General features: G+C 40.9%; 1 protein-coding gene across 1 annotated transcript; it reads right to left on the bottom strand.

Moving 5' to 3' along the window:
- Nucleotides 1-3125: 3125 nt before the first annotated feature.
- tmem254 (transmembrane protein 254) lies at nt 3126-7411 on the bottom strand. Its single transcript, XM_020495044.2, has 4 exons — nt 7235-7411; nt 5956-6059; nt 5220-5279; nt 3126-3989 (listed from the first exon to the last, which is right to left on the bottom strand). Exons 1-4 carry the CDS (start codon nt 7319-7321, stop codon nt 3866-3868), a joined length of 375 nt encoding a protein of 124 aa, XP_020350633.1. The 5' UTR covers nt 7322-7411; the 3' UTR covers nt 3126-3865.
- Nucleotides 7412-17159: the final 9748 nt, after the last annotated feature.

Below are 17159 nucleotides of genomic sequence, written 5' to 3'. Positions count from 1 at the left end.
ATGACCACTTCCGGAGGACGACCTCCAACCAATCACAGCTTTTGCAGTATGAACTGGATTAGGATCAGCAAATTAACCTAGTGTGTTATATTGGGATTGTGCTGCGGAATAAGGCGGGACAGGGTTCTATGTGTTGAGAAGCTTGGTGAGTTGGTGACATGATTGGATAGAGATTGAAAAGTGATAGTTGAGCATTTTTGGGATATTATACAATTCAAGTTAGTTCCTTAAAATTACCTGATACGGAGGAGTTTGATTATACATTGTTTTCTTGGTTTTAGAACTTTTGTGTCCAGTTAGTGCAATTTATTTGAATTTGCCTTGCTAACTTAAGTAGCAGCAGCTAGCTAGCTAGCTACCAGCTCCAGTGTGCAGTTTTTGCCGCAAGCGCTACCTCAAGTTTTGATGACTTTTTGTTGAAGAACCCCTTTCATTCTCTGGGGGTACACGGAAAATAAGTGAATTAAAACAGAGGGTCGACCTCTGCCTGAGATCAGTTTCACGGAGAAGGATGAAAAGGCGTTCAATACCAATTGGTGTCAAAAGTATAACAGTAGCTGGTTAACAGGGAGCCTCTCATCAAAGTATTGCTGGCCTTGCTTGCTTTTTGGAAAGTCAGCCTTTGGCCAAAGAGGGGTACAGTGACCTAAAGAACATTGATCGTTCTGCTAAACGCCAAAACAAAAGCAGACAGCATTTAAATGCCCACATCAGGTTCAAGCTTCTGTAAAAAAAAAGGCCACATCGATCATGACGAAGGTCTGCGTATTCAAACTGCGCAACACAATGAGAATTTAATTAACAAATAAACCTACCATTAAAATTATAGACTGATCATTTCTTTGTCAGTGGGTAAACGTACAACATCAGCAGGGGATCAAATACTTTTTCCCTCACTGTAAATCTTGTTGGGGCAATAAAATAAAAATTGTGGGATGCATGCCAGTAAAGCCACCACACAACACTAAACAATACATTATTTGCACTATAATGGTGACAAACGTTGCCCACAAACTGTAAGGGCCTACATAAAGCTGTCCCAACAGCAGAGTCCCAACACCTTACCACTGCAACAGTTCATTCAGCCTCATTTACGGCCTTTAAAAAAAACATAGCTGATATGGCTGACTTGCTTAAACAAATGTGGTTTCTACTGACAGTTGAGATGGACAAACTATGGCATAAGGGGACGACAAGCGGATAAGAGGCAATTCGTAATTTCAATTAAGACATTAATGCGGTAGCTAGGGTGGACGTAGTCAATATAACTACTTGTTCAGGACTTTTGAAATGTACAGCGACAGAATTCAGAAAATGGTCCTTTCTTACAGTGTTCTCCTTGTACAGTCCTTGCCAAAAGTTTTGAGAATGACACAAATATTAATTTCCACAAAGTTTGCTGCATCAGTGGCTTTAGATATTTATGTCAGATGTTACTATGGAATACTGAAGTATAATTACAAGCATTTCATAAGTGTCAAAGGCTTTTATTGACAATTACATGAAGTTGATGCGAAGAGTCAATATTTGCAATGTCGACCCTTCTTTTTGGCATGCTGTCAATTAACTTCTGGGCCACATCCTGACTGATGGCAGCCCATTCTTGCATAATCAATGCTTGGAGATTGTCAGAATTTGTGGGTTTTTGATTGTCCACCCACCTCTTGAGGATTGACCACAAGTTCTCATTGGGATTAAGGTCTGGGGAGTTTCCTGGCCATGGACCCAAAATATTGATGTTTTGTTCCCCGAGCCAGTTATCAATTTTGCCTTATGGCAAGGTGCTCCATCATGCTGGAAAAGGCATTGTTCGTTACCAAACTGCTCCTGGATGTTTGGGAGAAGTTGCTCTCGGAGGATGTGTTGGTACCATTCTTTATTCATGGCTGTGTTCTTAGGCAAACTGTGAAGTCAGAAAACAAGGTTGAATCATGATGTTAGTGATCTTCAGGTCGTAGCTCTAGAAAGAGGCCCGAGTTCCCAATTTACAATTCCGAGTTAGATGAAAGTCCAAAACATATTTTCCCAGTCGGATCTCGTTTTTCTCGAGTTCCCAGTTGTCTTGAACTCCCTATTCAGATTTTGCCGTTCCAAGTTAAGTGGTTTTGAATGCGGCACAAATCATGCTTCATTGACAGCATGGCCAATGTTGAATGTTTATAATTGTAAACTAGGAAAAGAGACCCTTAATCTTAGATTTGGAACCACAAAGTCACTCCACTGAATAGCAGGCTAATGATTGCTTTGCAATGCAGTTAGGCACTGAGTCCTTCCAAACCACTCATTGTTGAATTTGAGATTTCCAACTTGTTTATGTCAAATGGCTGATGAGCACTGATGTTTTATCTGTAATTTTTCTTCATTATTTCTCTTCATATAACAAGGATTAAAAAGGATTTGCCAATGGATTGTCGACTTGATTCATGAAGATGACTGCTAGCTAAGATTTTGAAAGTATGAGGTTGACACGATCAGTCCAATCAAAGCTACTATAGATATAACATGATTTGGCGTCATTTTATCTGTTTTTGGATGTGCACTTCTAATGTAACTCTATAGCAGCCCCCAAGGGGCTTGAGTTTTCGAGCTCTACCCTTAGACTTGGCAGTGACTTAGTGTCCCCATGAGTGATAGAACACTGAGCGATAGAACACTGAGCCAATCACTGCACAACGCTCCGTATTTTCTGCTGGCTTGCCCCACCACCACAGAAACCACTGAGCTAGGCTGAAACACCTGCATTTTGGAGCTGCCTTACTCAAGAAAACAAAAAAGAGACCATGTTTGTATGCACTGTTATTAACTCAATGATATATATATTTTCTTTACATTGTTTGTAAACTGATATGCGACACGTATTAATAATAAATAACACGCAAAACAGGTTTTTTTTCCTACAAATGTGGGCTTACAGCCCCACCTTCCCTGAATGACTGGTCACCACTGTATGGTTCTAAGATTAACTTAGCCTTAAGATATTTTTGGGAAACCGGGCCCTGTACAAGAGATTCTGTGGGACAGTACACCATGATGTTATGTCCTCGTCATGGCTGTCCAAGCACACAAGGTGTAGACAGTATGATAGACAGAGGCGGACAAAAATAAAGTCGATTTAAACAGCCAAGTTTGTTCATCAATCACTCTTTATTTGTCACACGTTATAAATTAGAGAACTTCACTCTTCGTCTCTCATCTTATCCCTTATCTATATTAATTTGTGAATTAATTCCCAGCATGCTCATACTTAAAGGCAAATGGATTCATCTAATCTAATGTAATCTAAGGAAAGTTAAGAAACATCTGTAGTCCTTTCCTTAAAACAAGAAACAGTGATTATAATGGGTGATCTGAACTTAACATTTGAAAATGCTGTAGCATGATTAGAAAACATTTTGTAGGAAAACTTGGTACTTTTCCATCATGATATAAAACAGAACATATTATGTCATTTTGAACCTTGTGATAATCTCTGCGTAAACAGTGCATTGCATTCTGTCTTAAAATATGCTCTGGATAAAAAAAAGTGCATTTATTTTCTGAGGAATGTTGGGTGTGTGGTGGGAAGCTTCACAATAGCTATGTATTGTAAGATGAAGAGTTTTGATGGCTTGAATGTTTCTACTGTTCAATCAGAAGGTCTAAAGGTCCTTAACAATCACAATGTTGTAAGTTATTTTATTTATGGTCCTCTCTGGGCACTGTTCAATCTGGAATCACAAATGACTATCTTGTTCCCAAACAGATTAAACAGTTTGCAGATAAAAGTTCACATCATGCCATGGCCACTCATTATTTGTAGAGGAAGTGGTGGTGTAGTCTATAAAGACTATAGACTCTGTTCTGCAGCAGGGTCTTCCTTGTGGCATCAGTGTTGTTTGGTCCTGTGGTCAGGTTTGTATTTGAGAAGCAGGCCGAGAGAGGCAAAGCCAAACAGCACCGTCTGGACAAACCAGAGGCAACGTGTCATTGTGCCGTCCACCCCTTTGTCACTGTGAAGAGACACAGACAGGCAGCAGTTTAGTCTCAGGTTCAGTGTCAGTGACTAGAACACAATGGCCCTTAAGGTATTGAGTAGAGTCCAAATTGGCAAATATAAAGAGAGGAGACAGAAGGCTGTGCATAGTAAGATCTTAAATGTAACTAGACATGCCATTATACGATGCCCCCTTCTGGCCAAAACAAAACATGATGTGGAATGGTGCACTAGAAGAATCACAATAAAACTATTGTATTCGGTACAGTCAACAGTAGCTCTATGACTCCCACTTCTTCAATTCTCTTTGACCTTTGGGCAACATGAGTCAACACATAGGCTTAAACACCTTAAGAGTCGATTAGCTCCCCGTGTGTTTATGCTAGAGACACCATTTCTTGTAACGGCTGTAGCTCAATCCCCTCTTTACGCCGATATCAGGCTTATTCCATAACTTGGGGCTTGGTAAAGTGGCCTTTTTCTACACACGAGAGGCTCCGGATGAGAAAATTGTCACAAAATCGTCTGTAAAACCCGAACCGTGTGAGCTAAGTAACTAATATGCCAAAACGGGAGACTTTCACAAACACGACAGTGTCGGTTGTTTTGGCTCTACGACATCCACAAGCTTCACGGCAGTCGTCTGAACTCTGTCGCGGACATCCTCATTTCTAAGAGGTCTTTTCACAAAACCGAATACAAACGTATATGTCCCCAATATCGAAAGGGGAGACTCTCCAAAACACAAAGGTGCCAGATGTTCTGCTCTATGACGCACACAAACTTCAGGGAAGTCATCTGAAGGTTAACCCAGTACCGGGCTGTAAAAATTGCTAAAAGTGCGTAGGGGGTAAAATGTGACAAAAAACAACGTGACCAAACATGGGTCAAAATAAAATACAAATATTTATTGTTGAACTTTTGGTTTTGCCATTTATCAATGTGTTATTCAATGCGTTGGGCTATAGCAGTAAAGGCCAAATTCAACGTATTATCAAATATTTGTTTTATAACGACAAGGGTCCTACAATTCTAAATTAAAATGGCTAAATTCTACATTTAATGACCATCTTAAAACAATGATACATGTTAGCTTAGTAGATATTGCTTAGGCTTAGACCTACAGGGGTTTTAAGGTTTTGGGTTTTAAAGTAGGTGTGATAGCATGTCACTAGAGGGAGCCTGATAGAAAGCAAAACAATAGCACCCCCTGGAGGAGACATGGATATATGAACATCCATCTTACCTGCAGACCTTCATGGCAACAAGGGCTTCTGCCACGTGGATGACCCAGGTTGCCCACCATCTGAAACACAGAGCATCACCCAACATTCAGAATGAGGGTGTTTCTAATCAATGTCTAACAGCTTTCTTTAAAAACAGTCTTACATTTTTTTCAGGCAAGTGACCAATGATTTTATGATTTCCTCAAGCTACAGTGTAATGGTCCCACACCACAGCAATTGATTAGAGATTCAAAAACAGAAAACACATTGGTCTTGTGCGGATATAAAATGTGTGAGTGTTTCTTTGATATTTCATAAGCGGTCATGCATGTGATTGATGAGTGGAAGTGTTACACTGTTAGAAAATGTTGTGAAAAGAGTGTGAAAATGGTGAAAGAGAGTGGGAAACTGTGGATTATGCAGACTGACCAAGCCTCTGTATTCTGTGGGTACTTGGCACATCACTCGAAATCTCATTTACAGTGATATGGTGTGCTGGCAAACCTACCCAGTGCAGTAATTATTCCTTGTTCATTTGCATGCTAAACCTAAAATGATTGGTTATTACAGAGTTAGGCCTAACAACTGTAGAAGCTGCATGTGCTATACATTGTAACTGCAGTTTCATTCAGCATTTCATTCAATTTCACATTGACTATCCTCATTCTGACTCTAAGGTTGTTTGGCCAACATTTTGACGAATATTACTTGATGACAGAATCTTGTAAACATTACCATGGAGAAACACTAACTTACCCTTTGTACATGAGAGAATGGTAATTGTCCACCAGGTATCTGGACAGGGTGCCAAGCGGGCCCAGGTTGTCATAGGGGACCTGCTGTGGCCAGAACACTGTCGACTGAAACACAGAACAGAGATGCGGTCAGATGGTCAGTTCATGGAAAACACATAGTTTTCACTAAATAGCATGTTATAAACAGTGCCCCATACACATGAATTGCTTCCACAACTTTTGACAACATTAATTAAGTACACATGTCCCCCATCCAAGTCATTTTCGAATATAATCACATGGTCAATGTAACATTGAGTTTTGAATATTATGTCCACCTCTGACAGGTTGCAACAGGCTTAACAAAAAGACTATTCAGGCCTATACATTCCAGATGGCTTCCAGCTTGCGCAGAGGCCATTGTGCACTAACTCTCCACTTTTGGCTCATCATTGTTCAGATATAGCCAAACTCATTTAGCTTCGCTGACAGTCCTAGCAAGCAGTTGTCACTGGGGTTCCAGTGTTGGCGCACACATCCTAACATTAGTATGACCTCTGATTTACATGACTGAGGAAGGCAACGCATACCATAGATGTGGTGGGGAAATTATGTGTCAATGAGGGGATATTATTTAGCCAGAATAGAACTAGACTACTAAGAGACATATTGCACCCAAATGATCTTTTCACGCCTGCTATGTTAGGTTAAACTCACCCTTTCCCCACATTCCAAACATAATGCGTTATCTATGGCTGATAAATAGGCCTGCTTAGAGAAATGTCAAAGGCTATCTAACGTTACAATATCATGGAATTCTTTCGATCCTTTCCATTCCGCAGCGCAGGTACATTCTTCCACTCCCCCCACCCCCCTTAAAAGTCGGTCATTACAACGGAAACTATACAATATATATATTTTTCAATTAATTACACATTTTCAAATTAATTGTATTATCCGGGATCTTACAGCAGGAATAATTAATATTTAACTCGCAGGGTTGATGACCTGGATACACTTTCATTGCAAGCGCAACATCCAGGCTAACTTCGTAAGCTAAATACTGTACTACTTCGTCATGGACTTCACGGGAATTGAATAACAAAAACAACAAAAACAAATGTCTGAATAAAAGAAAGAAAGTTGGTCGAGTAAAATGGAGATCCACCCGGAGTCTATTCGTGGTGACGCTTTGGCTATGTTTACGCCACCGTGGCTGTGGCACAGTCAACTCAACCATTTGCTTTATAATTGCGGTGGTATTGCTTCAAAACCATCCACGTTTTGTGGCTTTGACTTACTGTGAAGTATCCCATCGAAAGCGCCACTGTAGTTATCCAAAAAACACTGGTTCTTCTAAAATAATGACACCCGTCGCTTTTGGCCATGGTTGCGTTTAACTTGTCCCGCTCTCAAATTAACACGTGCAACAAAAACAGTAGGTACGCTTTTGTACCGAGACGGCTGTCTCTGAATGGGATTAGAGTAGGATGATGTCAATCTTTCTTTATCAGTCATATGATATCCAAGGTTCAATATTGATTTGAGACTAGTGCTATTTTGTTTCGAAATAGGAATAGCCTTGATAGAAATAAAGAGAAAAGTTAAAAGTGCGTGCATTGCATGTGTGCATGTATTGTTGATTTATTATACATTTACAACTTTGAATAGAATAGACGAAAATCATTGGCAAGTAAATGTATTGGCCAATGATTTTCGTCTATTTTATTCAAAGTTATAGGATTAAAGCTCAGTAAAAGTGGGACATTATCCATCTAAGTGGCTAATGGATGTAGACTAGATCTAAACTAATGGTTCTACAGTAAAATGGTCATGGGACCTAAGGTATTTACAATCTGATCCTCATAGTCTAGATATCTCTATCTGCATGACAATAACGAATCAATCACTTTATAGTAATTACACCATTAGTCAAATGGAAATTGGTCCAACTAGTTATTATTACTTATTTATTCACTGATTATTGCATGTAAAACTGTGTGTCGGAAGTATTTAAATCCTGAGCAAAACAGTTCATGAACTCAAAGAATAGCCTACATGAGGCCACTGTGAAATAGAGACAATGTATTTGCATGTGCTATGAGTTTAACTTGTTTATTTTGTAATATAGCTTTTATTTGAAGCAGTGATGAAACAGTATGTGAGGAGCCACCATATGACACGTTCTGAAGTGTGCGAATGCAAATGTTATAGGCTATGTATGTATTGAGGAGGACAATACCAATTTTGCAAGAGGCTTGAAGGACCAAAGGGCTACACATAATGTGTAATAGGATTTGGATAACCCCCAGAATGAATTGCTGTCAGGTCCAATGGCCCCGGAAAAGGAGGGACTCAGGAGCCGTCCCAAAGCATGGAGACACTGATCCTCGCAGACCAGATAAGGAAAGAAAAGACAAGGAATGTCTCACCGGCTGATATTAAAAGTAGAGATAACAGTGCTGTTATTGCATTATGTTATATGTTATTTAGGATTATTACTATATAATCATATTAATACCAGTAAGAGATAAAATACTAAGGTATATTACAGTATATTGTACTATTTACATAATAGTATTGTTTTTTGGTTCAACTACTTCTGTGTTAAAATACCTGTGTCTGGTGTCCCTACATTTCTATCAGTGTCACTGAGCTGAAAGTTCACTGTCCTCAGGGTCAGTCTTTCCCATAGGCCATGATGAAACCAGCGCAACCCCTAACCTTTCACTGTATTGGGCCTATACATCAATTGGGAGGTGAGGTAGCATATTGATTATGGTCCTATTAAATCACCAAACAATTACACATCCTTGTTTTTCTTATTTTTATATCTTGCATCTGTGTTGCTTTTCAATAGAACACAGCAGTCGTGGAAAAGGTTCTGTTCATGAATGCAATTTTGCGTTTCACTAATAGGCACGTGGTTGATATTTCTTCAAGCCAGTTGTTCGGTTAATGGATGCAAACAAACCAAGGACTTTGTGAATCCCCCAAAAATTAGCAGCTGTAATAGTTTCTGTGGACACAATGCCAAACACTTGTTTATAAGGCACCTTGAAAATGCAGTAAGCTCCACATTATCTACACACAAATAATTAAGCACTTATTACTGTTATACAGCATCAATTTTCAGCTAGTCCGTAAGAGTCGTGTTTTATTTAGTCATGTATTTTATGTCTCCTTATGTGCCAATGACCTTGCATGTGATGAGGATGGGAGAGGGCCATTCACATTATCTTGGCCTCAGTACCTCTAAGACAACCCCCAGGTCAACACAAACATACCCCCCTCCAAACTGCCAAACTTTGGATACTGGTTGGGTACAGAGTCTTGCAAACGATATAAAAGGGCGGTCTATACATTTTGGAGACAGAGCTCTTGAGAGCCTTCATGAAGGAGCATCTATACCGACTCACAGAACACTTACAGATTCCTACACATCTTGGATACCATCAAGGCACCATGTGGAAGGACAACAGCATCAGTAAGGAGAGGTCACTGGCTGACCCAGCATATAGACAATGTCAGATTTGTATTTTTGAGTAGGCCAGGTGAATCACAGATTATAATTATTGTCATTTTTGGTGGGAAATGTATTTATTTTGTACTTTTTTTAAATTCTCTAAAGCTGAACATTTGCTTTCGTAAAAACAATGGATTTTTAGGGGGTTTGAAATATCAAAGGAACTTAACAGATGTTTTTGTCCTATGGGCTAGGTTTACCAGTCGTAATGCTTCAAAGTGACAGAGAGTCACATATAGATTCTTGCCTAAGCAAACCTATCCTGGAGACAGACTCCCTACATGATAAGACCACCCTCCACAACCTGTCCTGCCATGGGCTCCTCTGGCTCATCTCTGATCTGGAACCTGATTTTTTCCCCTCAGATGTCCCAGGACAGATGGCCGTTACCGGAGCCTCGTCCCGGAGTACCAACCGCAGAAAGAGGACCAGCTTCTCCAAAGAGCACGTGGAGCTACTCCGTGTCACCTTTGAGACAGACCCTTACCCTGGCATCAGCCTGAGAGAGAGCCTGTCCCAGAAAACAGGGCTACCTGAATCTCGTATCCAGGTAAGCAGCTACGCACACATGGTAGCATTGCCGGAACGCGCTCGCACAGACGCCCGCACAACGCGAGTGTAACGGGCTTGGTTTATATTACAAATGCCCTGTGTTCAAAATGGGGCCTGCATGTGTGCTGCTGATACTGGTATCGGGGTTTCTGTTTATCTTTTAATTCACTACGATGATGTAAGCGGTTTTATCTGTGGTTCGTTTGGTCTGACTGGTAGAATGTAAAACACTTATAGTAAACAGAGGAGACAAACGCAAGATAAGCCCCCAACGCTCTCACTGTATTCTACAGGTGTTTGTGAGTGGGCTTGGTAAATTATTAACATGGGCTCAAAGCAGATAATTCTATCTTAGTCATGTTGTTTCTGTTTGCGTTGGATGTACATTCTAAATGCAGTTGTATAACACAGTTGTTTTGCAATCTCTCTCCAGGTGTGGTTCCAGAACAGGAGGGCTCGGACTCTGAAGTGTAAGGGAGCTAAGACGTTTCTGTGCCAGTCAGACTCTGGCTTACACTCCCCTGGTGGGTTCACCCCTGTCCAGGATCCAGTTTCCCAGCCCCGCACCATGGGGACAGGGGCTACTCAGCACAGCCTTGCCCCTCTGTCCACCCCCCCCTGCCTGCCCCCTGCCTACTCCGCCCAGGTGAAGGAGGAGGATTACTTTTTCTATGGACGCTACTTTCCACCCTACCCTGGAGCGGAGGAGACTGGCCACAACACCTCCCAGTTTGGGTTAAAGCAGGCCAAGGTGCTGGGATACAGCTCCAGCATGCACCTAAAGAGCCCCGGGCACCAGATGGTTCAAGGAGCCTGGCCCCAGGCAGTTGACCAGGCGACCCCAGACCAGTCCATATGGAGCCCCTCTCCTCTGGAGGTGAGGAACTACAGCTCAGGCTCCAGCAAGGCCTTCCTCTACCATCGCTTAGCCGAGCAGCAGCCCTTCTACAACAACCCCCAGGAAGCCTATGGAGGCCCCATTTCCCAGACCCAGGCCCCAGCCACCCCGGATTCCGGCTGCTGGGAAGTTGGACAAGAGAACACCCCTCCGATGGAAGGCCAAGGTTCCCGATTGGATGGCTCCTGGAGCATGGCTATGTCTACCCCAGAATACCCAGGACAAGCCCCGCACCATGCCCCCTTGCCAGAGCTCCCGGCCATGTCCCTGCAGGAGATCCTGGGAGAGCTGGAGGGAGAGTGGCAGGAGGGAGATGGACTGGACAGCCACCCCAATGGGGACTAACTGGTTTACTGCTGAAGTCTTATCTCACTCTTCTTTTTTTAACGATAGACAACCTCTTCATTGTTATTATTATTATTGTAGCATTTTGTATGTTTGTGGGAGTACGAGAGTGTTTACTGTATAGCCTGGGTTTCTGTGGACTAAATGCTCTCAAAGAGAGAGAGAGAGTGATAGAGAGAGAGAGTGATAGAGAGAGAGAGTGATAGAGAGTGATAGAGAGAGAGAGTGATAGAGAGAGAGAGTGATAGAGTGATATAGAGAGAGAGTGATAGAGAGAGAGAGTGATAGAGAGAGAGAGTGATAGAGAGAGAGAGAGAGAGAGAGAGAGAGAGGATCATACGTCCTTAATTCCACAATGATTCAATTTATTCTCCCATGTACTTCATCCCAATTCATTTTAGGTTATATACTTATTTATCTATCGCTTCCTGCACTATCGCTTCCTGCACTACCCAGACTATTTGCATTGCCCCCCCCCCCCCCCCTCCGCTGCTGCTATTCTCTGTTATTACCTATGCATAGCCACTTTAATAACTCTACCTACATGTAGATAGTTACCTCGATACCGGTGCCCCTGCACATTGACAGATTGACTCTGTTCCGGCACCCCCTGTATGTAGCCCAGCTATTGTTATTTACTGCTGCTCTTTAATTATTTGTTATTCTTAACTCTTACTTTTTTTTTTGGTATTTTCTTAAAACTGAATTGTTGATTAAGGGCTTGTAAAGTAAGCATTTCACTGTAAGGTCTACACCTATTGTATTCGGCGCATGTGACATTAACATTTTATTTTATTTTATTTGAACAAATCCATTGTATTAAAACACCTTTGATTTAGAGGAAGTAATATTGTGTTGATTCTTAAAGTATCATGCCATAATGAAGGGTATTTAAAACACAGAGAGACTAAGTAGGCCTTCAAGATGGTTGTGAATCCACTGAATAAGGCTTTGAATTTACGTTCCTTTACACTCATCTGTATCTGTCATGCATTTGATCAGTTGTCCCTCTTGCACAGTGTAAAGCAACATATATCCACTAGATGGTGCTTGTAAGTCACAGATTCATAGTATGGGAATGCAAGGAGCTGGTCAATGTACCGTGTATCAATTATAATGCTGTTTCTGACCATAACTCTTAAATTGTCCATACAAGCTGCCTGATGAAGGAGCTTTTGTCATTACTCTTATGCTAGATTACCACGATGACCCATTTTAATTACCATATATTATAGGATACATTTTTATAGATTTTTGAAACTCAATTCTGCTTCTATATAATGTATTGTAGTGCCCATGTTTTGAAACTCCATTCTGCTTCTATATTATGTATTGTAGTGCCGGTGTTTTGAAACTCCATTCTGCTTCTATATTATGTATTGTAGTGTCCGTGTTTTGAAACTCCATTCTGCTTCTATGTTATGTATTGTAGTGTCCGTGTTTTGAAACTCCATTCTGCTTCTATATTATGTATTGTAGTGTCCGTGTTTTGAAACTCCATTCTGCTTCTATGTTATGTATTGTAGTGTCCGTGTTTTGAAACTCCATTCTGCTTCTATGTTATGTATTGTAGTGTCCGTGTTTTGAAACTCCATTCTGCTTCTATATGATGTATTGTAGTGTCCGTGTTTTGAAACTCCATTCTGCTTCTATGTTATGTATTGTAGTGTCCGTGTTTTGAAACTCCATTCTGCTTCTATATGATGTATTGTAGTGTCCGTGTTTTGAAACTCCATTCTGCTTCTATATTATTTATTGTCGTGTCCGTGTTTTGAAACTCCATTCTGCTTCTATATTATGTATTGTAGTGTCCGTGTTTTGAAACTCCATTCTGCTTCTATGTTATGTATTGTAGTGTCCGTGTTTTGAAACTCCATTCTGCTTCTATGTTATGTATTGTAGTGTCCGTGTTTTGAAACTCCATTCTGCTTCTATATGATGTATTGTAGTGTCCGTGTTTTGAAACTCCATTCTGCTTCTATGTTATGTATTGTAGTGTCCGTGTTTTGAAACTCCATTCTGCTTCTATATGATGTATTGTAGTGTCCGTGTTTTGAAACTCCATTCTGCTTCTATATTATTTATTGTCGTGTCCGTGTTTTGAAACTCCATTCTGCTTCTATATTATAGATTGTAGTGTCCGTGTTTTGAAACTCCATTCTGCTTCTATGTTATGTATTGTAGTGTCCGTGTTTTGAAACTCCATTCTGCTTCTATGTTATGTATTGTAGTGTCCGTGTTTTGAAACTCCATTCTGCTTCTATATTATATATTGTAGTGTCCGTGTTTTGAAACTCCATTCTGCTTCTATGTTATGTATTGTAGTGTTCGTGTTTTGAAACTCCATTCTGCTTCTATATTATGTATTGTAGTGTCCGTGTTTTGAAACTCCATTCTGCTTCTATGTTATGTATTGTAGTGTCCGTGTTTTGAAACTCCATTCTGCTTCTATATTATGTATTGTAGTGTCCGTGTTTTGAAACTCCATTCGGCTTCTATATTATGTATTGTTATGTATTTTATTTCTTTGATTTATTTGATGGTTGACGTACACTTCTAATGCTTTCCCCGTGCTGACATTTCTTCAGGTCTCTCTCTCAAAAGAAGTCAACCTTCATGGGAAAAATAAAGGATAAATGGTTCAAAAAGACTGTATATGTTTCCAACTATAATTCTAAAACCACAATCTTTTATAATACAAATAAGATCGTCTGTGCCATCCATTTTTCTATCGCTCATGGATATTGTCATATGATATTGTAAGATTTCTATAGACACCATAGAAGATCCCTACCATCATGCGCCAAACTGAACACCCTCCTACATGACGTCTTACCACACAGAAAGGGGAGACAGTACTGGCAGAGTTACTTTACAACCAGAAACGACTGTCCAGCATCCACACAAGGACAAACAGGCTGAAACGTTCTACCATAGCCACTAACCATCAGACTTTTTAACAGCCAAATGTGACTTTTGAAACTGTCATTTCTTGTAAGCTAGGAACCTTTTCATCGAACGTAATACCCTGTGTTTTTGTTTTTTGAAAGTTTTTGTCTAAATGTAACTGTGCCTTCTGCAATATTCAGTCTTGTCGACTGCAAGCATGAATGAAATCAACCCGAATCAACCGATGACCTCACTCGCCCTCTCATAATTACAACAGCATCCACCAGATTAGCTGAGTAGGGAGGTGCATATCTGTTGCTATGACCAACGTTTTCCTGCGACTGCTACCCCTGTAGTCGCATGTGCTCCACAGGGGGAAATGGGCTGCGAGACACAATGGAAAGAGAGACGACATCTGTTGCTCTCACCCAGCAGCACAATTCATTCACAGTAGCATCATTCATTACACAGGCCATAGAGGAACATTTAGGAAAATGTTTGTGTACAGGAGGTAAACATAACAAACGGATTATTTGCATACAGGGATATTTTCTAGTAGTGTACCTGAGAGACCTAAAGAGGACACGGATATACAGTGCCTTGCGAAAGTATTCGGCCCCATTGAACTTTGCGACCTTTTGCCACATTTCAGGCATCAAACATAAATATATAAAACTGTCTTTTTTTGTGAAGAATCAACAACAAGTGGGACACAATCATGAAGTGGAACGACATTTATTGGATATTTCAAACTTGTTTAACAGATCAAAAACTGAAAAATTGGGCGTGCAAAATTATTCAGCCCCTTTACTTTCAGTGCAGCAAACTCTCTCCAGAAGTTCAGTGAGGATCTCTGAATGATCCAATGTTGACCTAAATGACTAATGATGATAAATACAATCCACCTGTGTGTAATCAAGTCTCCGTATAAATGCACCTGCACTGTGATAGTCTCAGAGGTCCGTTAAAAGCGCAGAGAGCATCATGAAGAACAAGGAACACACCAGGCAGGTCCGAGATACTGTTGTGAAGAAGTTTAAAGCCGGATTTGGATACAAAAAGATTTCCCAAGCTTTAAACATCCCAAGGAGCACTGTGCAAGCGATAATATTGAAATGGAAGGAGTATCAGACCACTGCAAATCTACCAAGACCTGGCCGTCCCTCTAAACTTTCAGCTCATACAAGGAGAAGACTGATCAGAGATGCAGCCAAGAGGCCCATGATCACTCTGGATGAACTGCAGAGATCTACAGCTGAGGTGGGAGACTCTGTCCATAGGACAACAATCAGTCGTATATTGCACAAATCTGGCCTTTATGGAAGAGTGGCAAGAAGAAAGCCATTTCTTAAAGATATCCATAAAAAGTGTCGTTTAAAGTTTGCCACAAGCCACCTGGGAGACACACCAAACATGTGGAAGAAGGTGCTCTGGTCAGATGAAACCAAATTGAACTTTTTGGCAACAATGCAAAACGCTATGTTTGGCGTAAAAGCAACACAGCTCATCACCCTGAACACACCATCCCCACTGTCAAACATGGTGGTGGCAGCATCATGGTTTGGGCCTGCTTTTCTTCAGCAGGGACAGGGAAGATGGTTAAAATTGATGGGAAGATGGATGGAGCCAAATACAGGACCATTCTGGAAGAAAACCTGATGGAGTCTGCAAAAGACCTGAGACTGGGACGGAGATTTGTCTTCCAACAAGACAATGATCCAAAACATAAAGCAAAATCTACAATGGAATGGTTCAAAAATAAACATATCCAGGTGTTAGAATGGCCAAGTCAAAGTCCAGACCTGAATCCAATGGAGAATCTGTGGAAAGAACTGAAAACTGCTGTTCACAAATGCTCTCCATCCAACCTCACTGAGCTCGAGCTGTTTTGCAAGGAGGAATGGGAAAAAAAATCAGTCTCTCGATGTGCAAAACTGATAGAGACATACCCCAAGCGACTTACAGCTGTAATCCCAGCAAAAGGTGGCGCTACAAAGTATTAACTTAAGGGGGCTGAATAATTTAGCACGCCCAATTTTTCTGTTTTTGATTTGTTAAAAAAGTTTGAAATATCCAATAAATGTCGTTCCACTTCATGATTGTGTCCCACTTGTTGTTGATTCTTCACAAAAAAAGACAGTTTTATATATTTATGTTTGAAGCCTGAAATGTGGCAAAAGGTCGCAAAGTTCAAGGGGGCCGAATACTTTCGCAAGGCACTGTATATGCATGTACACACACACACACACACACACACACACACACACACACACACACACACACACACACACACACACACACACACACACACACACACACACACACACACAGCTTTCCCCCATCCCATTCCAAGCAGAATCAATCAATGGCTGGAAGTGAAGATGTGCAATAAGACAGGAGAGAGGGGAGCAATCACAAAGCCCTGAGATGAGCTCTTAAATTAGACTGTGCAATACAGGACCACACTGAGGGATTTGATGAAATTACAGGCCATATTTTTTTGTGAAGGCTGGACTCATACCCTAGAAGTGCCAGCAGCTGATGGAACAACCCATCACTCATATACGTGTCTTCCCAAAGCTTGTTACACATTGGAAAATTGACACTGCGTGTGAGTCCGCGCATCTTTGCGTTTGTGTGTGTGTGTGTGTGTGTGTGTGTGTGTGTCCATGTGCGTACACGTGCATATGTTTGTACGTGTAAGTATGTGCATGTGCGTGTCTGCGCATGCATTTGTGTGCACGTGTCACATGAAAAAATGCAGTATCTAGAAATATGATAGAAGAGCGCACCAATCCAAATGAAGTGCTGGGGATATATCGGTTACCGTAGCTACTGAGACAAAGATTTAATTTGCTTGCACATTTAATTTCAAGTAAATGTTCTCTCAAGAGTGGTAAATCAAAACAATCAAAAAGGAACTACTGGGATACGATAAAAGACAAGACCTGTCTTTTATAGATGCCTTCACCTTTAAACCTTGTCCGGTTACAAAAATAGACCGTTGATATTAAAT

The sequence above is a fragment of the Oncorhynchus kisutch genome, linkage group LG11 (genome assembly GCF_002021735.2).
Source record: "Oncorhynchus kisutch isolate 150728-3 linkage group LG11, Okis_V2, whole genome shotgun sequence".
NCBI classification, from domain to species: domain Eukaryota; kingdom Metazoa; phylum Chordata; class Actinopteri; order Salmoniformes; family Salmonidae; genus Oncorhynchus; species Oncorhynchus kisutch.
Note: the sequence above shows the minus strand (reverse complement) of the source record. Positions and strands in the feature narration are given on the sequence as shown.

Bases quoted from the DNA above. Each gene is read 5' to 3' on its own strand.
- tmem254 (XM_020495044.2), bottom strand. From the start codon at position 7,321: ATGGCCAAAAGCGACGGGTGTCATTATTTTAGAAGAACCAGTGTTTTT. The intron at 6,060-7,234 runs GTAAGTCAAAGC...TCTGTGTTTCAG, and splicing joins TTTCGATGGGATACTTCACA to TCGACAGTGTTCTGGCCACA. The intron at 5,280-5,955 runs GTAAGTTAGTGT...TCTGTGTTTCAG, and splicing joins CATTCTCTCATGTACAAAGG to ATGGTGGGCAACCTGGGTCA.